General features: G+C 41.0%; 2 protein-coding genes across 22 annotated transcripts in view; both read right to left on the reverse strand.

Annotated features, from left to right (window-relative positions):
* Positions 1-656: 656 nt before the first annotated feature.
* Positions 657-11,767, reverse strand: MRPS10 (mitochondrial ribosomal protein S10). Of its 7 annotated transcripts, none has more exons than XM_039532781.1 (7): positions 11,733-11,767; positions 4,518-4,582; positions 4,351-4,423; positions 3,201-3,340; positions 2,372-2,480; positions 1,478-1,567; positions 657-1,107 (listed from the first exon to the last, which is right to left on the reverse strand). In XM_039532781.1, the coding sequence occupies exons 2-7, from the start codon at positions 4,541-4,543 to the stop codon at positions 1,021-1,023; spliced, it is 525 nt and encodes a 174-aa protein (XP_039388715.1). In that variant the 5' UTR covers positions 4,544-4,582; positions 11,733-11,767; the 3' UTR covers positions 657-1,020. The 7 variants fall into 7 exon arrangements, with proteins under 7 accessions (XP_039388715.1, XP_039388713.1, XP_039388718.1 ...); XM_039532779.1 differs by having other exon boundaries at positions 11,682-11,764; XM_039532784.1 differs by lacking the exon at positions 11,733-11,767 and adding an exon at positions 11,138-11,255.
* A 2,298-nt stretch (positions 11,768-14,065) lies between these two features.
* Positions 14,066-26,403, reverse strand: part of TRERF1 (transcriptional regulating factor 1) — a 152,773-nt gene continuing 140,435 nt past the window's right edge. For 14 of the 15 annotated variants that reach the window (XM_039532762.1, XM_039532764.1, XM_039532768.1 and 11 more), the window contains 5 exons: positions 22,584-22,672; positions 20,663-20,776; positions 19,676-19,876; positions 19,023-19,231; positions 14,066-17,301 (listed from right to left, as the gene is read on the reverse strand). In XM_039532762.1, coding sequence (XP_039388696.1) covers positions 16,980-17,301; positions 19,023-19,231; positions 19,676-19,876; positions 20,663-20,776; positions 22,584-22,672 — 935 coding nt within the window. In that variant the 3' untranslated portion in view covers positions 14,066-16,979. The remainder of the gene's footprint in view (positions 17,302-19,022; positions 19,232-19,675; positions 19,877-20,662; positions 20,777-22,583; positions 22,673-26,403) is intronic. The other variant, XM_039532776.1, reaches the window with a different exon arrangement.

Below are 26,403 nucleotides of genomic sequence, written 5' to 3' on the forward strand. Positions count from 1 at the left end.
TGTGGTGCTCTGCATGATGCAGTATACTAACCGAACTCCCGCTGTAGACAGCAACATAGCTACCACCTCAGACATGGAGTACATCCAGAGACTGGAGAAGCTCATCACCAGGGGCAATGTCATCCCTAAGCACTGCTGCATGTGTAGACAAGCCCTTACTATACAAGCAGCATAGTCTTGGGAGAAATGCTATATTCAGTTTTGTGATGCAGATATTTTGGGGGAACTGGCAAGTAGCTAAAGAGTTTGCTCTTTGCCATTGTATCAAGAAAGGACCCTAGAGAGACTCAGCTGCTGCTTGATAACTGTGTCTGATCTGATATTTCCTGTGTGGTGTTTGACAACATTGTTCAAAGTGTATACAGCATAAAAGTTTCACTAGAAAATATCCAGTCTGTTACTGATTTCGCCTCCCACCAGAAACTGACCTGACCTGTAAGTGCCCCACCTGCTCAGCTAAGTGGTGAATACTAAAATAAGTCCTGAAAGTTCTCTTCAATGTGCTTTTACTGTCATCTTGCCAAGTATAACAAGAGAAGATAAATGTAACCTTTTTCAGGAGACTATCCCAGCAATAAATATTTTAAATAAAATTTAATGGGTCACATAAAAACTCTGAGATATGTGCTTCAAATATCAGCCTCAGTGACAGTAAATTCACAAATCCTGTGGTGTTTATGCACAAATAAACCATTACCGTACATCCATGACCTGTTCATGTACATTTATCAAGTTTTGGCCACATAAGACTTAGAATAAAGAAAAACAGACAAAACATTTTCACAGCAGTACAGTCTTTCTGCTAATGGCCTGGAGCTGGGATCCTAACTCACTGATAATTAGGGTAGCAAATGACCTGTCTCCTCATAATTTTTTAAGTATTGTTTGTAAAATTAAGACAGGGTTTGAGGTTGAATAGAGGGTAACTCCTGTGAGAAGATGCTGTGTTTAAAATGTTAACAAGCAGAGGCTGAGCTTCCGTGGCTAACAGATGTGAAAAAGCTTTAGTACATGAAGGGCTCATGACGTGCTTGCTGCTTCTTCTACTGAAGGTAGCTTGTCCCAAATGGGTTTCTGAATATGTTCAGGTAGTTTCTCTAATTTGGTCTAAAAACAAAACAAAACAGTTATACCTACCAATCTGCACCTTAGATGTGACAATTCCCTCAAAATAAATTATTTTGCTGTATTCATATTTACCCAAATCAAATTACAAATACTTAATTCAGGTACATGAAAGGCCACCAAGTGGCAGAAGCCATTGTAAGAACAACACAGCTTCCATCCCCTCTTCAGCTTGTGCTTTCCACTGTTTGGATCCCGTGTTCCCGAGCCAGAATTTCTGCATGTTCCAGAAATTACACTTGCTATTAGTCCCAGCAGATCTCAACAGCTACCATTTGTCATCTGATTCATCTTAAAACTAGACTCATCCCACAGCTCTTATTAAAAATTCAAGAAAGCAATTCAATTATACCTTTTTTATTTCCATGGCAACCCCTTCAGGTAAATTTCTTTGGATGTATTCCAAATAGACATCAGCTGTACTGCCAGTTAAATGTTTTAACTAAAACAACACAGAAAATGTTTTAAAAATAAAATTAGCATATCACTGTATTATGATATAGGCACACACTGATAGGAACATTTCCTCAGAGTCAGAAAAGCTAAAGCACTTAAGTTCAACCTTCTCTTCACTACAGGCAAAAGCTTAGCATCATCTTTGCACACTCACACTCATGCACAGTTAGTAGGAGAAGGTACTCCCAGACTCGGGGTTTGCTTAACACCTGTATTCTGGAACTGTAGAAACACATACACCTTTGTTTACCTCCAGATCCTCCTGGGATTAACTTGTAGTTTGATTAGTGCAGCCTATATTTAGAAAGGCCACCCTGGGTATTATATAACATCCTACCATCCTATGCTAGGCACACTACATACATACATTAATTGACAATCTCTTCCCCTCAACAGACATGGGTGGTGGCCAGTTTTTGTTGTTGTTTTTGTTTTTAAGAGGAAGGTAGTTATTTTTTAAAGGCAACTGTGGGATGGTTTATCTGCCATTTTGTTCTAATTTTTAATTAACGTAAAATATACAATGTGGAAAATGGTGTGCTCAGTACCATACTTTTCAGTAGTATTATTTTAATATAAGGTGCATGAATTGCATCAAATATAACAAGTATTCTCTTTAGTCTCCACTGAGACAGGATTAGGAAGTTCTGCATGCTGGGGTTAAATGTAAAATCAGTACACATTTCAGGAATTTTAGTGAGTGTCAAACATTAAATGCTTGACAAAAGTGCATTTTCTATATGTGAAGTTCTATTTGAGCTCTCTCCTTTCCTCAAATACACTCACTCACCTCCAAGCATCTATAATGCGTCCTCATTTCATACTGAACTCTGTGCTTCTTGAAAATGTGTATTGACTTCAGAAGGGTGAATCGTTCTATCTTCCTGGGAGGTTCATGTCTAACATGCAATCATTTAAAAACATTATTTCATATTTTAAATCACATTCATACCCCTTTTAGATCAAACCACTGTTTTCAGTATCTACATAACCCACCAGGACTTAATGCCAGGATCCCTGCTTTAGTTGACATTTGCACAAGTGAATGAGGCAGTGTGAAAAGTACCAGTGTATTTTGGTATCACAGCCATATTTTGGATTAATAACTATTAAAAGACCTGGGGGGAAAAACAGGCCCACTAAATTCAGCTAGGTGATAATGATACTTAGGGGGTTGCTTGCACAGCCAGTGATGCTGTCTTTACAGAAAGTTTGAAATGGTACTTTAAAAAAATACACACAACCCTAGGCAAGATTCCCTTTTCTATAAATGTTTTGCTGTTTAAGATAGTGCTGTGTGTGTAACAGCTGTTGCTTTTGGCTGTATGGTCCTTGAACTATTATTGTATCCTACTGCTGTGTGAAAGGCACCATGTAAAACCAACTTTAAAAAAAAAAAAACCTGTGTAGGATTTTATAACAAGGAAAATAATCAAAACAACTTGTCAGGGAAATATCCCAATGGCTTCAAATTAGTTAAAAAATGCCACCAGTGTACATCTTTCACTTCTGAAACACTTAGCAAAAGTAAATTCCATACCTCAAAAATCTACAACTATGGATGCCATAAGGGGTGGTGTTTTACAAGTTGCAGCTGAGAACAGGTCACCTACACTTACATTTTTTCAATGGAGATGCCAAGTTCTTTAGCAGCAAGCACAGCAAAATATTCATAACTGTCCAACACGGTTTTATCATGGCCTTTAATTAAAACTGATAATTTCCTGTATAACATGTCCGGTTCATCTGAAATGGATACCTACATTTTGTAAGAAAAAGACAAGTTAGGTGATAACTCTATACTACCCTTAATTAATTATTACAATACACATTTATCTTGTACACCCAACTATCCTATATGGGGGAAAATACTATAGGCAGCTCAACCTAATTGTACTTTATAGTTTTGTCAACCTGTGGCTGATTAGCCACTATTTCCAATTCTGTCAAGGATGGCAGAGCTGTGCATGACTTAGGGTATAAATACATTTAAAACACTCCAGCTAAGCCATTGGCCTAGATTCTCCTGTAGGTATAGGTAATCCACCTCCCCAAAAGGCAGTATTTAGGTCTATGGAAGAACAATGGAAGCTGTCTAAACTGGGGGTTAGGTTGGCTTAATTATGCTGAGCATATTTAACTACACCCCTAAGTGACATAGTTAAACCAACTTAATTTTCTAGTGTAGACCAGGCCTCTAAATTTTGAGCATTCAGAAGTTCTTGATCAGGAGGGTGAGGGCTCTTCAAGATGACTCAGGGGAAAAAATGCAGTAAGGCTTGCAATAGTTGAAGTTAAGAGTAGAGCTCAGCAACTTCTGAAGAGTTGCAGATTCTTCCCTAAAACCAGTCTACTATTACTTTTTTTTGGCACTGGAGAAGAGTCACCTTCTCAGGCCCTTCACTGTTGGCAATTCTCTCTGTAGCAGAAGAAAAATACACAGGACTCCCTCCACCAGGATAAGATGAAACATAAGTAAAATGGGAATTAAAATTTCTCCTTTTAAAGTATCTACCATACGTATTTTAAAATGAAAGGACTTTCCACAAGAATACAACATTTCTATTCTAAATGGAGATTGTAACCCTAGGACCTCATTGAAAATGAGACCTCAATGAGTAATAATCCAACTCATACTATAAATATTCTTTTCCTAATGGGATTTTGCATAATTAAAAAAATACCTATGCTAAAATAAGTCTGAGTTTGTGTATTTGCTTTGTTACTGAGAATGTATATAATAAGTAGAGGGTCTACTTAGTCACATACCAAAGAATTGTCCTTATGATGGTGTAAATCTGTGTGAAATCCTGAGAACTGAACCCACAACAAGTCCTTGTTTCTAGATGGGAGGAGGGAGAAAAGACCACATTTAACATGATTACAAATTAAGAGCTCAGGGTTTTTCAGACTTCATTATTAAATGTTATACTTACAGAAGAAAACGATATTGCTTTGGCATATCTCTGCTTGAGTAATTTACAGGAAAAGTCCCTAGTCCCTGTGAAAATAAGTTAAATCATCAGCTGGCGTCTTTCAAATTAAAAGTTATCAGCTTAATGTAGATTTGTTAAAAGCTAGTTATTGTTTTCTAGACTAATAAATAAATAAATGCAAGTCTGGAGGAACCACGAAGAACTTAGCATATGAAAGATTAAATGCATCTTTTTGCAGAGGCTCTATAGTAACTTGAAACCTGTGCATAGTGTTGGTGCAGAGCAATGAGACACATACTGGTTAGAGGAGTTTCATTCTTGCTCCAAAGATGATGGCACAGAAGGGAACGTAGACCGAGTCGTTTGGAATGGCTGCATGATTGGTATAAAAAGGCAGCAGCTGCTATTCCAGTGCATAGGCCTGAATAAACTTCACTTTGATTCCTAAACAAAGTCCATTTACACATAGGGTTTATAGTGAATGTTGCCCTCAGTTGAACACATCATAAAATGACTAGTTTAATTAATTTGTATGGTATCTTTCTAGAAGGATTCAGAACTATAGTAATATGGAAATTACCTTTAATCTGTGCAGAAATTCCACATTAAAGTTTGTGTGTTGGAAATGCAAATCTGACTAGCTCACACAGAAATTTTTTTTGGGTTAACAGTTACTTTACTTGTCAATACATTACCATTACATGAATACAAAAAATATATGAACTGATTACCTACTATATATGCCTACCTACATAATCACCGGCAACTAAGACAACTGAGGAAGAAACTAATTGATTACCAATTATACAAAGTCATAATTATAAGAATACCTGTGAGTTAGAACTCAATACAAAAATTGAATATTACTAATTTTATTAGCACAATAATGGACTCCAGCATGTGATGTCATTCCATTTCTGAATGCAGGATATAGCAATACATACAGTATTTCACAGTACAATTACAGTCTTTTTGGCTTTGCTTTCATATAATAGCAGACTTGTTAGCTCTGCCCCTGTGACAATTCACCCAAATTTGGCCAAGTTATTTGTCTCTGAAAAATCAGAGTTTGCACATGCTCAGTAGAGACGTGTTAGAATTTAGCAGGTAAATTAGCAGGTAAGATTCTCTCTCTAGTGAGCATTCTCCACCCCATATAGCTCCTATGGGGCAACCAGACTGAGCAGGCAACATCCCCCGAGTGACTGGTCTTGTTCCAGTCCAGGGCTCCAGGGGCTAAGCAGGACTTGTCCAATCATTGTTGCTCTCAGCATCCAGATGCTGGGGCAGTGGAACTCAGAGCAAGGAGACTGTCTCACCTATACTCTCAATGGTCCCCCTGCTAGCACCCAGGAGGAAAAAGAGGATGCCTCACTGGAATTTAGGGGGAGAAGGGAAGTCACAGAGACAGGCTTCACAGGGGCAGAATAGGACAGGCAGGGAAAGAAGGTTCTGTAACAGCAAAAGCACACTCACTTCCAGAATCTGGGACAGAATCCAGGATTCCTGAGTCCAAATACTCCTCTGCTGCCTAGCAAACAGCTGTGAAACCCACTGGCAAGTATCATCTCCCTTTAGTGGATGGTCCACACAAGAGGACAAAAGCCTGCTACTGCCACCAGTCACTTCATTAGCTCAAATGGTACAGACCTGCGCTATGTATCTAAAAGTTCCAAGCCTGCTATTGCTCCAAGCTAGGATCAATTTTCAGTTTTGTTTTGTTTTTAAATAGGAAATTACATGCAAAAATCTATTTTAAAAGAAAGTTAATGTTCCAAAGTCAAGCACTTAAAAGGGAGGACGTGCTAGAGTTAAGGTTTTCCATGCAACTGTAATGTGTCCCCTTGTGCATCTAGTCTTTAATTACATGATCACATGCTATTTTTCCCACAAGACCCCTGGCTCATTCACTCCACACTATAAATTGTGTTCAGGGAATGAATCAGGCTTGTGAATGAAGCTGTTGTCTGCAGGACCTCTCTCATTTGCTACAGAAGTTAGGAGGTGTGTAGTGAATGAGGAAAGACTGTAAGGAAGAGAAAGGAGGGTTTTTCAGTTTAAGCAGTTGAATATCACCTTGGAGAACTGAATAGTATTCTGGCCTCTGCCATGAAGTTCTTACATAATGCTGACAAGTCACGTCAACCAAAACATTCACAGGTGGCTACAAATTGTGTTCCTTATTTCAAAGTACCCAACTTGAGACACCTGGAGTCAGATTTGCAGAAGAGCTGAGCACTCACAACTGCAGCTAAAGTCAATTAGAGCTGTGCATTGAACATATGAAATGCTATAAAAATGCTAACTACTCTGAGAAATTAAGTCTCCTGATTTTAGTGAATACCTGACAGTTTGGACTGTAACTTCTCTATGGCTTAGTTCGTCACCTGTCCTACAATAGGGATAATGCCACCTCCCTAACTTACAATGGTTTATTGAAGATAAGTTCATTAACATTTGTGAAGCACTCGGGTACTACCGTGGTAAGTACCACAGAAAAGCACATGAATGGCATGCAGAAATATTGAATGGGACTGCACACTGAATGAGTATAAAAGATATATTGAATAGCCACCCATACAGTTAGCACTGTCCAACCTGGGCACTGAATGAGGCAGCTGTCCTGTAGAAAAAATGGTGATAATGTAACTAAAGACGATTATAATGCATATACACAAGGGGGGCAAATTAAGGTTGTACAGGCAACCTTAATTCCAACGTTTTCTAACTTCTGACTCTGCAATCTTAATATAGTTGTTTGTATGTAAATATATATACACGTTATATTCATCATGTGCTATTGTAAGCATCATACTAACTTTCATAACTACAGAATATTAAGAGAGTAGCAGAATATGTTGAAATTAATGAGAAAGTTGATTGTCTATATAAAATGAATGAGAAGAGATGTTTGATAATTAATGTCCTTCCTTTCCTCAAAACAAGAGTGGGCATCTCAAGTTCACAATAGGTATTAAGTTTACACCTTGGTGCATTGTTTATCCCTTTTAATTGACTGAATGGCAGATTTATATTCTTACACACATTCCATTTTTTGCAAGTTATGTTTTTAAAACTTCATTCTGGACACAAACATTTGTAATCAATTCAGTGTTTAAAGTGATCTACTGTTTCATCAAGCTTTGTTTTTAAATCTTCAGTATGGGGAGTTATGCTCCTTTGTGGTACCAAATGTTATAGCCTGAGGGGCATTCAGCACCTATTAAAATATAAGTTTTGTAATAGTTCCATTTATTCTACAATTTAAGTCAAATATTTTTTAATTTATTTCAAAAGCTGGCCATCCCACAAGGCTACAGACACTCAAACTACAGTATAATGTAATTCAAATTCCATATACAGGTTGACCCTCCTGGCTAAAACAAAATTGGTCCTCTCCTAACAACAGTCATCCAAAAGAGGCTCAACTTTGTCCTCCTCCCATACACACTGCAGGAAAAAAGCAAATCTTGGAGCTTGGAATGTTAACAAGTCTCAGGAAGAAAGCAAATTCCAAAGTAGAGGGTCTTAATGGGGAACCCCAACTGGTAATTTACTCTCAAACCTGAGAGAACTCAAGCACCTCCTCTGACCCTCAATTGTTGCAGAAATTACATAGGGAAAACAGCAGTCCCTCACATAGCTTAGTCCCAAATCTTTGTCTCTTTCACTTCCACAGCATAAATTTCAAAATTCATTTTCTCAGTTAGATACTTCCCACACGCTAGCCATCTCTTTGCTTCACCCACCAAATAATCTGTAAGCCACAGAAACCATGCCAGGGCACGACTGGGAGATGGCTTTTGGGGGCCACTATATCAGTGGCCATGAACAATAGATTACAAAATTCAACCAATTCATAGCTAAAGTTATCTTTTAGAAAGAGTACACTTCCCGAAAGCAACCTGATAGATATTCTACAAGGCTGGACCACTGAAACAGGTCTTTTGCGCCACCTGGATAGATACAGCCCTAAATCGACAGTCTTGGATAAAGGGTATATCTACCCTACCCCTCCTCCAAAGTCTGTTCATAACTTGGATTAAAATAAAAGACACAGCAACTCTGCTTTCAACTCATTTGTAGTTTAGGTTAAAGCCTATAGGAGAGCCTGGAGTTGAACTTGAGCTACTAACCCAAGTTAAGAACACATTTTTTATACCCAAAGCTATAACCCTCAACTCCAGCCAAGATGTGGCCAGTGACATGAGTAGAGCAGACGTCCCCATGATTGTCATGCTAGCTACAAATTCCTGAGACAATCCACAAGAGTCATCTGCATTGACATAGAAGTCAAACACTATTAGTCAAAGCGAAGAACCTGAGAAATTCAAGCAGGGCTCCCGCAGCACAGCTAGCTACTCAGCAATATTAACTAAACAAAGTTCGGGTCTCAGACTTTAACTTAGAATTAAAACAAACACAAAACTTAGAAATAGGGGTAAAGCCCCAAGACTGTCAACTCTTGGAGCGGGGCTGTCTATTTGCTCTGCCTTTGTGCAGCCCTGGCAGGCTGGGCTCCTGGTCCAGGAGTTGGGCTCCCAGGTGCTACCCAACCCCTCAAGGTGATATGCACAGCTCTCTGGGCCAGACACAACAAGCCGGTGTAGTGTGAAAAACTGCTAACTGATGTAATTTGCTACTAGTAGCAGTTACTGCTATTAAATGTCTATCCGACCTCATCTGCTACTGGACCAGGGTAGCAAATTGTAATCTGTAGCAGTTACTGACACATAAGGTTGTTCTTATTTGGTGACTTGTCCTAATTTGCTAAAACTTGGCAGGGTTGTTGGATGGAAGCATGAAGTCTTCCCTGCCTGGTGTACATAAGTATCAATTACCTCTTATAGAGTGAAGTCATTTAAACATCATTTATTTTGCAACTTCATTTACTGTGCTAACAAAACACAGCAAGTGCAATACTAGAAAGACAGATGTCATTGTTAAAACTACTAGCAAGTACTTACTTGTACATATTTTCAGTGAGTGTTTGTTATTAAAATATAAATAGCACAATAACAGAGGTAAATGATGAAGTGCTAAGAGTAATTCAGAGAATCCCAGCAGCAAATAAAACAAATTTGTGAACTGCTATGAGACTTCAGAGTAGCAGCTGTGTTAGTCTGTATCCGCAAAAAGAACAGGAGTACTTGTGGCACCTTAGAGACTAACACATTTATTTCAGCATAAGCTTTCGTGGGCTACCGCCCACTTCATCGGATGCATGCAGTGGAAAATACAGTAGGAACATATATATATACACACACAGAGAACATGAAACAATGGGTGTTCATGAGACTGCATGCAGCCATATAAACTGATAAGGGATTCTTTGTTCTTCAGGGCAATATGTAAAATATTTCACCAGATCAAGTCTCCTTCAGCACCTCAGTAGGTTACATCAGACTGAGAGGAGCTGCGGTGACTAGGCCCTGGGATGCCTGTGCCGCTACGAACCCAGCCTTGGGAAGCCCATTCTGAGAGGCACTGTCCTGTGGGAAGGGAAGTCCCTCTGCCCCTTCCTCCCTATTTTTGAAAACACTGGTGTCTCGGTCCTCTGGGGTAAGGGTCACCCCCTGTGCCCCAGTTTTGCCTTCTGGCAGTGCCTCACTTCTGGGCTTAACCCCAGTGCCTATCCCCCTCCTTGACTTTGCCCTTCAGCCCCTAGCCTAAGCCTGCCTCCAGCTGCTTGCACCCCAACCAGTCAATTTCCACCCCCTGCTCAGGCCATCCCCTGCCGATCTGCCCCCTTTTAACCCCGTACAAAGTAGCCCGAGGAATATCTGACGAAGTGGGTATTCACCCATGAAAGCTCATGCTCCAATAGGTCTGTTAGTCTATAACAGGGGTCGCCACTGCGCCCAGAGGGGCATCTAAATGCGCCCACGTCCCGGCCGGCAGTGGAGCATCCGCCGAAATGCCGCTGAATTTCTGCGGCGACGCCTCTCGAGGACGTCGCTTGCCACCGACAAGCGACGTCATGGAGAGGCGTCGCCGCTGAAATGCTGCAGAAATTGGGCGGCATTTCGGCAGCTGCTCCACCGCTGTCACGGTCCTTCCAGACGAAAAGGTTGGGGGACCATTGGTCTACAAGGTGCCCTCCGGACTCTTCGCTGCTTTTACAAGTAAGGGCAGTGGCTTCAGCAGCGGTTACTGAACCTACTCGCTACACCCTCAGCGGCAAACGCAGACCCAGAGCAGCTTCTCGCACCGCACCGGCTGTGGCCGCTCAGTTCTTGGCCCAGCTGCCGCGGACCCCAGGACGCCAGCCGAGAAGCCCGAGCCCCGCTGCGGGTACGTGCAGCGGAGCCGGGAGCCAAGCAGCACCTCCGCTCGGGCTGCAGACACCCGCCCGCGGGGGCCGGGGCCCTGGCTCGTGTCCGGCAGCGCCGAGCACTGGGGCGGCTGGACGCGGAGCGGGGAAGCCGGGCGGGGGAAGCCCTGGGGGCAGGTCGGAGCATCGCTGGGGTGCGCGCGCCCCGCCGCTGCTGCCCGCCCCGCGCCCCCGGTACCTGGCAGCCCCGCCGCCACAAGCGGCTCACGCCTCCCCACGCCGCCATCTTGCCCACAGTCCCGCCTGCCCCGGCAACTTCCGGCGGCCACCGCACCCTAGAGCTGACCCCGGAAGGATAGAGCGGCCCCACCCGCAACCTGCTACCATAGAGTTCGCCCTCCCGCCTGTAACGCGGCAGCAGCAGCTCGCGCTCGAGTAGCGGGTCGGCGCAGGAGCCAGACCCGCCCACGTGACACAGAACAGGCCCCGCCCCGCCGCACTGTCAGCGTCCCAAAGCCTGCGGCGGCACCGCCCCCTCACCCCGCCTCAGCAGCGCGGCGGCCTCAGGCCCCCCCGCCCCCGCCGTGGCGAGCCCGAGCGGAAGGCGCCTCCGCTCCCTGCCAATGGCTGAGAGGCCCCACGGCGGCTGCCCCGCCTTACACCCCATCGTCCCTTCGCCAGCCGCGAGCCGGGGCATCCCGCCGCCCAGGGCTCCGGGGCGGGATGGGCCACGGGCACCATTTCCCAGTACGCGCCTGCGCCCTTTGTCCCGTGCTTGTCCCCGGCCCAAGCACCCCCAGAGCGGCCCTGCCTGTGAGGAACCCGACCAGGCCGGGGGGGGGGGGGGGTCCTTGAAACACGTGTTAAGGCTGCTAAACAATCGGCTCCACCTTGTCTTGAGCCGAGACGCGCTGAGTGCGGCTCGAAAGCTTCTCACCCACCCTGGGGCCATCAACATTTTGTCTCTCCAGGATCCTCTCCTTTATCTTGTGCTTTCCCCAGGTCAGTGCGCTGCCCACCCGCTCTTTATAGCCTCGATTAGAATCGCTTTAGGCCAGCCCCGGTCTCATGATGGTTGTAGCGTGCCTTGCCTAACAGCGCTGCAGGCCATCGTCACTATTGCAAGGCAGGGACAATGACATACTTTGCAACAGTCAGCAGTACACATAGCCCCCGATCTGTACATACTCACTCTCCAGCGTATGATTGCCTTAGTTTGTAGTTAATCACAGCAAAAGTAAAAGCAGCTACATGTGCCTAAATTGTTTATAGCTGTATTAGAACTCTGTGAAACGCTTTTGAAACTGACGCACCTAATTCTCATTCTTCACTAGACGGAAATAAGGCAAACCCGTTTGTTCAAAGTGCTTTACACAAACAGTGATTATATATGTGTACACACATTTCTCCCTTTATAGAACCCGAGCATATGCAAATTTCTTAACCCAATAAACTCTGTACTCAGACATGATAATTGAACTTTCACACCTTGCTCTGTGGTGGCATGAAGACAGCCCTTCATAGAATGACCTCCCTATTCTTTGCCAGGTTACTACATGCTCCTTAACCACATCCCTCCTAAAAATTCAATTTCTCCATCATTTCTAGAAAAAATAGATAAATATAGTAATATATTAACAAGCTAGTAATATAATATGGCTTCTGTATTTTTTGTACACCCAAAACTTACAGTGGAGTCAATAGGAGTTTCAGATATACAAGGAATGCAGTTTTAGGGCCTTTGACAGGGAATTTTCAAGGGAGTGAAAAAAATAAAGGGAAGCTCTTTCTGGATTTGGATTCTAGTTGTAGAACATTCCAAAATATACAAGTAAACATATGGCAGCAGCAGAAATGTTTAGACAAGACTATACCAGATGTAGGAGAGGACAGAGTTCTTTAGTTATTTATTTGATAGATTTGTTTCCAAAACAAGATTAAATACACTGTGTATTTGTTTTAGGGCTATGGCACCTCAGAATTTTAAAAGATTTCTAATCTTCTCTCCCTAATACTTCTCTCAGTAATACTTTTTACTGTGACTAACTATACCAAAATATTAGGGGAGGGGGCAGGGGAAACAAAACACTTATTACTGGAATGATTTAGGAATCCTAGTTACCAGATATAGAATCTTAGAAATGTAGGTCTGGAAGGGACCATCAAGTCCAGCTCTCTACACTGTGGAAGAACAGAGTAAACCTAGACCATCTCTGACACATACTTATCAACATGTTTTAAAAAAAGCTCCCATGGGGATTCCACATTTCCAGAGCTTAACTACCCTTGTAGTTAGAAAGTTTCTCCTAATATCTAACCTAAAGCTCGTTTGCTACAGGACTTTCTGTCTTACCTTCAGTGGACATGGAGAACAATTGATCACAGTCCTCTTTATAACAGCCCTTAATATTTTAAAAGATTTATCAGGTCACCCTCCCTCCCATTGTCTTCTTTTCTCAAGACTAAACATGCCCAGTTTTTGTAACCTTTCCTCATAGGTCAGGTTTTCTAAACCTTTTTATCTTTTTTTTTTTTTTTGTTACTCTCCTCTGGACTCCCTCCCATTTGTCCACATCTTTCCTAAAGCGTGGGACCCAGATATGGACACAGTACTCCAGCTGAGGCCTTACCAGTGCCATATAGCAGAATTAAGGAATGCTCTTTTTAAAAGCATCTATAAAGTAAACTATGTGTATATTATTTTTTTTAATATATATATAACTTTGTTGTCAACCCCCCAATTTTTTAACAGATTAATTTATTTAAAAGAAATTTTCATCACGGTAGAAAAACCCAACAAACCACATTTTATCAAAAGTATAAAATTCACTAGAAAATACTGTCCTCTTTTTGGCAAACTGTTACATAAAACCCTTTGATTTACAAATACAACAATTATTTGTTACAAAAGAAATAGTACTGAATATTCTATACATAGTGCTTTTTGATATGTACCAAGTATATGGAATCCAAACAAAAACCATCAAAAAAACCAAAACAAATATTAAGTTGTGAAATTAAGCCATCCTAGTGCAAATCTGAATAAGTTACATCCTGAAGTTAAATTGCATGCAAGTCAGATGCTAATAATATGAAGCTATATCTGGAAGAGATCACAAACTACATTAAATATGTAGTTTTTATTTCCATTGCTTTTCCACCCAAAAGTATATATATATTTTTACACTAGAGCTCCTAAAATATTTACAACCTTCTAATAAAATATATCAGTTAAATATATTTGAAAATAAGATGATTTTTTTCATAAAATATATTGATTTTCTATGTACAGACTTTACCAAAGGACTAAATCCAATAGTGAAACCATCCCATAATACATAGTTTTGCATCAGCAACTATTAGCAAGAAAACAACTTTTCTGAAATAAAACGAAACCACATTTAGATACATCTAGGCAGAACAGCATCTGTATAACATCAGACTGTGCAACATTTTAATATGGAGTCAGTGTTTGAGGCCTAACTTATTTAATACTATTTCAGGAATCTGCATTCTTTCTTTATAGGCAATTTCTTTGGTTATTTTGAACTAATTTTTATCATGGGTGTAAAATTAAAAGTGTGCCTGTTTCATCTTGGAGATCTAGGGAATAGTTATGTGGATTTAACACAGGCATCATCTGGCCAATCTTTAGTTAGAAGGAACCCAGATTCTTTTAAAAAAAATACTTCTGTGGGGGTCAAATCCAAAAATGTCTACAATATGTTTACTCAATTCTTCTTCAGGCAAAACTCTCATTGACTGCAATGAAAGTTTTGCCCGAGTTCGGCAGGATTGTCCCTTCAAGACTCTCTATATGCAGACTCCTTCCTACCAACCTATGAGGAGTGCCACTTCCACAGCATGCTTCCACTTTCTCTTCAACTCTACTGAAGAAGTCCCTTCACAGAGGAGCCCTTAGGGTTCAAAGCTCCATAAATTTAGAGGGGAGGGGAGGGGATGGGCTCTAGTCAAGTCTTTCCACCTTAAGCCCACAGACTCCAATGCAAGTTATTGCATACAAAGGCCCTGAACCTGCAAATACTTAAATGTCTGTAGACTCCACTCACAAGAGTCTAAACTTCCGTGGACTGCCCAGAGTATAGGAGTCATGCTCCAGGGCATGGCAGAGAGCCAACTGGAAGTGTAGGGACATAGGCCTTCTGTCAGATCTCCTGGGATTCACAGGCATAGTGGGTGGAACCATCTGTTGTTCCACAGAAAGAGGGGGAGGAAACTCCACCCACCAACAAAAGAATTCACAGGAAACTTGCAACTTTTAAATGATGAGTGGTTTCAACTTACCTATAAGGGTCATTCTTGATTAGCAGAGCATTTGAGTCTGAGTAAGAACTTGAGGATTTGGCCTTGTATGTTTGGCTTTAACACAAAAATGGTCTCTTTACTCAAGTAATAATCCTGTGTAGACACCGGTCCTGATTCTCACTGCCTTTGCACCTTGATGGTCATTTACATCTGTCTATGGTGAGTGAAGAAACACTATTATTTGATAGTACTCTACTGCCATTTTGTATTCATTTTGTACAGGTGTAAGTATACAAGGGGAAGACTGTGGAGAACCAGGCCCAACATCTTGCTTGCTCTGGTTAAGACTACATTTTGTGACTCCACATATTGTCAGATATTGTGACGAATGAAATATTCTTATTGTAAAAAAATGGAGAAGATCTAAAATGATTTACATACAAATGTGTTATAAAATTTGCAGTACTGTTCTCCTACACAGGATTCAGGAGAGCATCAGTGTTATCAGTGAAGCCTCTAAAACATTTACAGCATTTTATTTCAAGAAGAGCTCACAAACTGCCACTTAGTAATGAAAGGTCATGCACCTAAGCACTGTCTAATCCTGCATGTGGTTTAGGTGCAACTCTATGAATCCAGTACTGTGTATCTGTGGAGAATGTGCCAAACCAAGGTCAATACAGATAAGGTTAGAGAGATCTTCTGTGCAGATCTTGGCCAAAGGCAAAAGAAAAAAAAGGGGGGGGGGAGTTAATGTAAGCATTTTTCCCACTTTTGCTGGATAAATGTCACACTGAATACATACAAATCTAAGTTTGATGTAAAGACAAGTGAATACTCAAAAATAGCACAAGAATATTTCAGGACAGGAAGAATAAAAAAAGTATCTGTTTAAATTTCCAGAATGTTCTTTTGAAAGAGAGCAGATATACCAACAATATCCCTCCCCCCTTCTGTCTGTGAGGAAAGAATGTCTCTGGACATTTACTGTCTTCTGGAACATGTTCCTGCACTGCTCAATTGTACAAAACCTCTAAAACCTCTGGGATGGCTATTGAAAAGCGTGATTTATTGTTACAATAGAAGGTATCTCCAGTTCTGTCCAATTACAAAGGCAGGGCTCCTAATCCAGTGTTCCAATTAGGGGATGTGAATTTTTGCCACACTTTAACTGAAGTGAACCGCTATAGAATCATCTTCAATTCTCAGACTGGGTCATTCAGAAACCAGTGGATCTCTCTCTTTTGAATCCTATTAAAATGGAAGCTCTAAAATGTACAGTATGAACAATATCTTTTGCAAGCAGACTAACAGGTACAGGTTGAGCAGTGTTCTGCTGAATGGATGGTAGTCACTCCTCTAATTATTTCATATTTAGTCAGATTTCTTTTTGTTACAGATACAACAAGAATGCAAAATGAAGAACACATCAAGTCAGCATCTCCAACAAATATGGAGTACTATCAGAAAAACACTGCAAGATCCATTGCAGGCAATTAATCCAGTCAGAAATGCACAACAATAGGACCAAAATGAGACGTGTAAAATGAAACAGTCCAGGTTATACTGAACTGAGAATCAGAACATTCTGAAGAGTTAAAGATTCAAGTTCCTCCCATAAAAAGGCTGGAAGGAAATGGAAATAGAAACATGAATTTCTCGGTTATATTTGTGGTTTTGAATAATCTCAGTGAAGCAGAACCCAGATAAAACATATTTGTGCCAATTATTTATTTTTCCCCAACAAACAAACTGATTAAAAAATGGGTGGGAAGCATATCTTTTCCCTAGACCTGGATAAAAGAATTACCATTTTTAAACAGGTAGTTTAAAATCAATGGGAAATAAACAGGTTGTCCAGGTTTCCTGACTGATACATTCAGGATGTTTTCAGTAGCTGTCTGCATGTGACAACTCTACATTTACAACTCAGCATCATCCTGAAGTAAATCTGCATCTTCATCATCCAACAAGAGGTCAGCATTCATGACTTCAGTCTCTTCCATGACATCTCCTAACTCCTGAACAACATCATCTTCAAGGTCGCCTACATGCTCAACATGTTTAATCAAACTCAAGTGATCCAGAGGGATCACATCATGTCCAACTGGCCCAGTAGTTCTTGCAATAGCAGCTGCCATTTCTGCTGCAACAGCAGCTTTCTGAGCCTTCTGCCTTTGCTGTTCTTCCTGTTGTCTGTGGGTCTTCATATGAGCATTGCGACTTTTGATTTTGAAAAACACCCTAAAATTTCAAGAGAAGAAAGAACATTTCAGATGACATCCTATTGCCTCTATTCAAAAACACACTGATGGTGAAGAGAAATCTATGTACAACTTGGAGGATTTCAGAGAGCAATTATCAGGTTTCTGCAATCTAATAATAATACAGACAACTGTATGCTCTCTTCATTTAAACATATATATGAATCCAATTGCTGCTGTATCTGAGTGCCTCAAAACTGTCAATACACTTATCCTCCAAACACCCCTATCAGGTAAGAGTGTGCTAATATCCCCATTTTACAGATGTGAAAACTGGGGCAGAAAGAGACTAAAGGTGGGATTCGCAAAGTATTTAGGCACCTATATACCTTTGTGAATCCCACCCTAAGTGATTTGCTCACAGTCACACAGGAAGTCAGTGGTGGAATAGGAAACTGAATCCAAGTTTTGGGAGTCCCCGGTTAGTGCCCTAACTGCTGGAGCATCCTTCCTCCCTCTTTTGGAAAGGTTAATTTATGCTTTTTAGCTACCCCTTCCTCGGATATCACATCCATCTACTGCAGCACTGCCAACTCCAAATACATAACAGTCATCAATCAGGCTTCCCAAAATCATGGTTGACTTTTGCTGAAGTGAAGAGTTCTGTGAAGATAGGATTTCAGTTCTGTATTCTGTGGCCAAACACAAGGGTAGGCAACCTATGGCACATGTGCCGAAGGCGGCATGCGAGCTGATATTCAGTGGCACTCACACTGCCCAGGTCCTGGCCACTGGTCTGAGGGACTCTGTATTTTAACTTAATTTTAAATGAAGATTCTTAAACATTTTAAAAACCTTATTTACTTTACATACAACAATAGTTTAGTTATATATTACAGACTTATAGAAAGAGACCTTCTAAAAACGTTAAAATGTATTACTGGCACACGAAACCTTAAATTAGACTGAATAAATGAAGACTCGGCACAGCACTTCTGAAAGGTTGCCAACCCCTGTCCTAACATTTCAAAACTCAGCTACTTAGAGTAGAGACCTTGACACTATTAAACTGCTCAGCTGGTTTATCCTGGAATAGTATCAGACTTTGCAATTTTGAAAACTTTTCAAGATTTGATTAGTATCTGCACCCAAAATGTCTGCTTTATGTGACACTTTCATGAAAGTGGCTTTTAAGACTTCAACCCTTGTGGGCAGGTACAGACGTAGCCAAGTCACTTGATGTGGCTGTATTGATTTTATGTATTACACTTCCAACACTTCAGATGTCCAGAATATCACATCAGCTGAACGGAAACTGTATCAGTTGAGCCAACTGAGTGTTTTACGCCTCTTGGAAACAGAACCCAAATGAGACTTCGATAACATCAACAAAAATGCTAGGGTTATCTGCCTCCCTCTGCTGGAACCAGGAAGCATAACTCTTGCATAGGGACTACCAGGAAATTGAAAGAGACTGAATGCAGTAGGCAAACTGTCCAAAGCTCTCAAATGATATCCAAAGCAGTTTCTCAAAACAGATTAGGGTAGGTGGCTTGTGGGCACATTTCAAAGGCTGTTTTTTGTTGGGTTTTTTTGGTGGATGGAGAAAGGAAAACGTCACAATATGTCAAAGGAAACTAATACTCCTTTGAAGCAACCATGAGAAAATAAATAATTACTAGAAACTTGTTGATGTTCTATTTCTTTGGAATATGAGCAGACAAACTTTCTGTACTATTACAGACAGATATATTCCCTTACTTGCCACACTCTTTACAAGGAAATATTGTTGTTGGGTCCGTCTCGCCACTTGTTGTGCTGTGGGCAGGGGAACTCTTGACTGAGCAGTATCCACTCTGCGTGGCAGATTTTTGCTTTGTACCTGGAACTGTGCATCGTGGTTTTGTCACCTGGTTTGTACCACCATGAATGCGAGCATGGCCATTTAGTGCTTGTCTGGAGCTGAACACCTAAGAAAAAAACCAAACTCCATTAGACCAGCAGCTCAGAAAGAGAAATACATTTAATTTACATTATATTGATATATAAACAACTGCACTGGTTAATAATACAAACAACACATTTAGCCAATTCTGTTCTCAATTATACCTAGTTGAAGTTAAAGATTTACTCATTATAGAAACAGAAATGTACAATAATGAGTGGCATTCCCAGTTATTTCATTATATTATCCTTCTAATATACAAAAAACCCTAGATATTATCTGGAGCTTTTCATCCATACATCTCAAAGTACTTATTTTATCCCTCTTTTATAGATGGGAAATCTAAGATACAGAGAGGTGAAATGACTTGCCCAGCAGACCAGTGGCAAGGCCAAAAGCAGAACCTTAGTCTCTTGAGTCCACCACAATACTGCCCTCCATATGCTTTAAAGGTATCAAATACACTTACAGCACCACAGTTTGGCATTTCACAGATAAAAGAGGCTGCAGAAAATGTAAGACTTTGAAAGGGTGGCAGGTCTACAGGTGCACCAAGAGCTATAGGTGGTGGTTCAGGAGATTTCTGCATTTCACTTTCCTCTTCTTTTACAGATTTTCTTTCTTCTTCCATCTCCTCCTCATCCTCTAAATCTTCCTCTTCCCCACTTGTCTGAAATTAAAATTAAATTTAAGGAAGACTAAAAATTTCATAAAAGAATAAAAGAAAGGCATAAAACTAGCGACAGTTCTGAAACACAGCATCAGTCTCTTCCTTCAAGGTTCTTGCTGTAACATTTTTATTTGTCCCACAATGGAGGACTTTCCATGTCTTATTCATAACAAAATGATCATCTATCCATAGCTCCAAGGAGTTCTACAATATGACACAAAACTGCCCTTGTCTTTATTATAAAGCTGTGGTGTCTACATATCCCAGCATGCAATGCTTCATATTGATCTGGGTGGCAATATATAACATGCACACACACACACTAGCAAAATTACCTGCTAAAAAAAGTGTCTACTTTAAGAATGTTCAAACAACAGTGGCATTGAACTCACATGCAAACTAAGACTTTCTTGCCAGTGTAGGTAAATTATCTTTCCAAAGACATAGGCCAATAGTCTATAGGAGTAACTATCCAACTTTTCATACACTGAAAATTACAGTAGCGATTCTATACATATCCACATACACACATGCATGCATCTAGGAAAGTGTGCACATATTTTTCTGTTACAGTGCTACCAGCAGCAGAAAAATACATAGGACATACATGTTTCTAGACCAGAATTTGATATACAGTGGTAGAAGTGCTTGTACCATTAATACATTTCAGTTTTCACCATTAGAAAGATAAATGAAACTGCACTACACGCCCTGTCCTCTTCCACACACGCACACACGGGATTTTTTACAAGTGTTACAGTTTTATATTTATTTTTTAAAGCTCACCAGGCATTCATCTCTTATTTCTGCTAGACGTGTTCTGTGTTTCCGTCCCAGACGCATGATTTTCTTCCAAGTATAGTAGTATTCCACACACTGTGCAACTGTCTTAGACTTAACCTATAGTGTGAAGCAATAATACAAATATTCCAATAACAAAATGTTAAAACGGCTGTTTTGTTTTTACCTCTGAAAAACAAAAATAATAAAAACACCAATTTCTGACAGCCCAGTCTTTTTTCATTTCTGCAGTCCAAGATAAACTACAAATCTGAGTTTCAATGTGGTTGCTTTGTGAACACTCCTATAAGATATTCTCAGACAAAAACTCCACTACGGTGTTTAGAGCCCTGCAAATCCGTGGGTATCCGCTTTATATCCGTGGGCCATTTTTGCGGATAGCAGCTCGGATGTGGATACAAATTTTGTATCTGCGCAGGGCTGTGGAGCTGTAGCACAGACTCACCAGAGCAGGTGGAGGGCCCTAGGCTCACAGCTGCCTACATGGCTCTCCCCGACCTGGCTCCAGCCGGGGCTCGGAGCCGCAGCCTGGCCATAAGAGCCAGGCGGGGAGCTGTGGGGAGCTGCGGTGGACCCTCCACTTGCCCTGGACAGGGAGCCTGAGCAGCCCCCCGGCCCATGGCCCTGCCCCCGAGGCTCCCCACCCAGGCTGGGTGGAGGGTCCGCACGGCGGTTGCTCCAAGGCACATGCACCCTGCCCCCGCCGGAGCTGGCTTGGCGCCTGGGGGGTGGGGACACGAATAGGGGATGCTCTAAGCCCCCCCCCCCCCCCCAGTGGGCAGGTGGAAGGTGTGCTGCGGCTCCCCAGGGCTGCCCAGCTGGCCTCCATGCTGGCCTGGCCTGGTGGGGAGGGGTCTGTGGAAGAAAAGGGGGAGGGGGCAGACAATTTTGGGGGATCGGATGTGGATACACATTTTTCTATCCGCGCAGGGCTCTATCAATGTTGACTGATGGTACACAACAGTAACTGACGAGTAAAAATCCTCAGAAGAATATTGTGGTGGTGTAACACCCCACTCTCTCTAAACAAAACAACCATTAAAAAGCCAGGAAACTGAGAATTAAAGTTTAACTTACACAAACCCAAACATTTTGAGCATGGATAATGACAATTGAGATACCTCAGCTCTGCCCCCCGAGAGATGCCTGCTTCCCATCTTTCCTTCTCTGGGGGTAGAATACCAAAAACATGCCCCAGAACATTCTGTCTTTATTATCTCTCTGATACTAAGTGTGGTGTTTCATCACCACTGTGACCTGGTGCCATAATTTCATGATCTGATCCTAGAAAGCTACTATACCAAGAGACACTAGCTCAGTGTCACATGAAACTTGGATAATTGGCTGACACAGAATCACAGGTACAATCTAAGGTGCCAAGAGCTCTCAACATCTCGAAGTATCAGCCCTGTCAGATCCAGTCTAGCCCCCAATGGACTAAAATTTGACTAGGCTGGAAAGGTATTTTTTGGTGGCCCAATGCAAATCCTTTTAGTTATGCCTGAGTTTTCTTTCTTTCTCCTCCCACACCCTCAGGTGCATAGGGTGTCAACCAGTTTCCACCATTTATTTTTGTCTTGTGCTGTTCTATTCAGGCTTCTGAGAGTCAAGTTGACAGATCTGGGTTTTAAAAAACAGACTTTGAGCATGCACACTAGAGTTTATTATTACTTTAAAAAGTAACTAAATTTCTAATGTTCTATTGCTGCACACACATGTATACACACACACACACAGAGTGAGCTGAATTCTTCATTCATTATGCAATCTCTAACTTCCACTGGTTCTGTGATTGCAGTGAGTCAGTCTATCACTAAGGCGTGAAGGAGGACAGATTCAAACTGAATGTGGCAAATAAAGAGCAAAAGATTATAAATGGCAAACACCAAAAGAGAAGCCGCCTTACCATTTTCTGTACAAAAATAAAATCTTTGCTGTAAGTGGATAATGCTTTGTTAAACAGCCTTCTTTCTAGAGGTGTCCACATGTCAGATCCTAAAACAAATGAAATAATTATAAACAACTTGTCCTCTAACTGCCAGCCTCCATCTTTGTTCGTATGATAGTCTGTCTGTTAGGGCAGGGGACTGGGAGTCGGGACTGTTTGCTTGTAATCCCTGCCATTAAACAAATTCATTTAGAGATCCTGGACAAGTTGTTTCTCTGTGATTCAGTCCCTTCCATCTCTAAAATGGGGATGGTACTTAACTACTTCATAGGAGTCTGGCAGAGACTGCAAAGTGCTTTGAGATGCTGGGATGGAAGGTGCCAAGTATTATTATTATGTATTTACTTTGCTAGATTGACTGCCCAGGAAAAAATAAATTTTCATCTCTGAATATCAGTGCTGAAATCTAGTGTGGACCATTTAAAGCAAGTTAGTGCTCTCGCTGAAATCCTTAGTGGGTATTAGTCAAACAGGAGGAACACAGGAGCCGCTCTCCTGGATCAGATTAGTATTGTCTCTGCACATGGACAGCACTAAATGTTTCAGAGGAAGATGCAAGAAACCTTATAGTGGACAGTTGTAGGATAATATGTCCATGTCTGATGTTGCTTCCTAACTCTGTTAGTGGTTGGTTTATGCTCCAAAACTTCAGGGTTTTTAGCACTTTTAAAAATCCTGTGTAATACAACTGTGGATGTTCTCATTATCCATATATGGATATATGCCTCACCCTTTTCTGAGTTCTACTAAATTCTTTCTGCTATCCTGTGGCATTGAGCTCCATGGACTAATTATGCCTTGTATAAAAATGTATATCCTTTTATCAACTTTCAGTTTTTATTGCTTTTCAATTTCATCCTATACTTATCAATTTGCTCCTGCACCTCCCTTTTGACATTCTTAATTGAAAAAATGGTGCCTCAATTTTAACTGAAAAGAGTAGGCCTAGGACACCTATCTCCCCAATATCTTCTGTTGTGACGACTAGACAGTGTTTCGCTTCTCTTCAGTGATATTTATCCTTTTGTTCTCTGAAGGAATTTCTCATATCAAGGAGAAAGCAATATTAGCAATTTCTATCTACATTTATATGAAATCTTTTTGTATGGCCCTTGTACAAGGAGACTGACCTCACAGGGCGAGTTTCATTCATTGTTCTGTTATCCCCTCAGGATTGTCTTCTGACTCATTGCTTTGTATGCAGCCATTTCTCCAATTCTGGATCTCTACTACTTAGTATTTTCCCCTATTTGCATAACCTTCATATACACCTAATTCTGCCCTTGAGCAGCTCATCACTCTAGTCTCTCTGCTTGTTTACCTGACGTGGTCTTGTGCAAGTTTACTACTCCACCCTTCTGTGCCTCACTTTATTAATCTGTTAAAACGGGAACAATACTTATATCAGTGGAACGTAGTGAAGTTTAGTTATTTTTTAATTGATCTTTTGAGATCTTGTCATGAAAACTGCTGTGTGTTATTACTCAAACTATAGCTTTTTCTCATAATTGTACATCTTTAATGCTTTTTTAAAAAAGATGCTGAAGCATAAGCTTCAGTAAACTCCTTCATTTGTCTCTTCTTTTCTTATGAATTATTACAATGAACGAAGGGTTAATTTACTGTACACCTAAGGGGATTCAGGCTTTGTATTGTTTCCTGGAAGTTGTGGTGTTATCAGCAGGGGCCCTAATATGAATATTAGGATTAATTAAAGCAGCCTAATTAACTAGGATAAAACCTCTGTAGGAAAAGTAACAGGAGAAAAGCTGTTTTTAACTCTGGTTGCTGGGAAACTGACTTTGTACTTGCTGGCTGTGGGAAACACAGAGTGTGTATAGGGGATCTGCAATGCAGTAAGATAGAACTGAGACCTTGGAATACGGATGAGTTTTTAAAGCAGGTCTTTATATTTCAGCAATTCATCCTATATTCCATTGTATTTGCCATATGGAGACTGCTACTGCACTGACAGACAGTAAATCTCTTCTGCAAAATGTGGGGGGGGGGAGAAGAGGGGGAGGGAGAGAAGGAAGCACTGGTTCTGAGTCCATCATTTCAGTGGGCCAGTTCAGGCCCACTATATGCGTAGCATGAGGAACACATAACATGGTATATGGCCTACATACAAAAAAGTGCCCTATGTATTGGATGTTTACAGACTCTGATAGGAGCACATTGCTGTTTCATGTGGTCTGTCTCTCTTATGCATTCCTAAAGTGAGAGTTGCAGAGTTGAGAAGTTCCAATGCCCAACAAACAAAATCCTGGTGCAGCTCAAAGGACCATAACAGAGCTTTTGTTTTGGATCTGGGCTATTTTAGAGACCACCTCTTTCTGAAGGTCACAATCTGACAAATGTCTCTAAAATAAACAAACTGGAGTGTTATTGCTAATAGTCCTCAGTTTAGAATGTCCACCATTCTCGGTGGATGGGTGAGGAGCCCTAAAATTTCATATTTCCTTCCCTCATTAGCCTGACGATGTCTGAGTGTGCTGACTTTCGAAGTACAGTTCAAAGTCCACTTACTCACTCATTATTTTGCCTGAAATGTATTTTAAGGAGGATTACGAATATCTCATATTTGGGGAATTGTTCACATTCTCATGAGTCAGAATTGTGCTCTGTTTTGATCTAGTTCTGCTTTAATGTACACATATACACCAAGGAACCATGATAAATCAAATTTATATTTGGGGGGGACGGACGGACCAAAACATACAAATTATTAATCCAAATGCCACTAAACATATAAAGTTTGAATTCAACTAATTCTTGCAGTTAGATTGTTTTCCTGCAATAACAAATCCCATTCGCCTAGAGCAACTGACTGACCAATAATCACCAACAAAACTACCATGTAAACCCTGTAAATAGACAGAAAGGGATTTTGTCAATATCAGACACAACTGTATATTGCATTGAAAAACTTCAGAGAGCCGTTTTGTACTTTGGCTTTTTGTATTTTAATGAGGTTTAAACTTGGATTGGAGAGATTATAATTCATCATGTAGTGAACTGACTCATGTTCAGGTTTCTTTGTCTGCTTGAGAAATTCTGGTCCCTTCACTCCACCTGGCAAACAACAGGGTACTCTGATGCCCACAGCGGTACTGCTAGTTGACAGGTATTAGCATTTAACTGGAATTCTATCTTGTGAGGAATGTGAAGAAAACAAGAGCCTCCTCTTGTGTTGCCTTTGTCATTGTGAACCACTTGCAGAAAATGATAGAAATTTGTTTGAATGAAGATGAATTCTTAAAATCTAGCATTTTCCAGCCTTTAACCACTTATCAGAACCTAGAAGAGAGATTTTGGCCTTTATTTCACTCTTATCAGCTAATTACAGATCTGAACAATATTAGGTGACCAGAGGCCAGGGCTGCAGACATCACTGGCAGTAACCAAGTAACAGAGATGGGGCTTTTCTTGCAATAGAAGTATCTCTTCTGCAAGAAAAAAACATAATTGACAATTTTCTCTCTTCAGTCTTCTGTGGGAATGACAACTGGTTTTCTCTTGGTGGGAGAGAGAATCTTCCACTCAAAGGAACTGCTTAGGAAAAGCACCTGCCATCCCTTCCATCCAAACAGCACCCACATGCAGGCACAGTGTCTTTTTAATACCTAATCTTGTTAAGACTTCACACATACTTTCATATTGAATTTCAAGTTGTTAATTTATCCTTAAAAGGAGAGAAACTGTGGACCAGACTTCCCCCTGCATCTAAGCTCCATTTGGCCAATGGGAGTGGCATGGCAATCACAGAGCTGCCTGA

This window comes from Mauremys reevesii, linkage group 3 (assembly GCF_016161935.1).
Source record: "Mauremys reevesii isolate NIE-2019 linkage group 3, ASM1616193v1, whole genome shotgun sequence".
NCBI classification, from domain to species: Eukaryota; Metazoa; Chordata; order Testudines; family Geoemydidae; genus Mauremys; species Mauremys reevesii.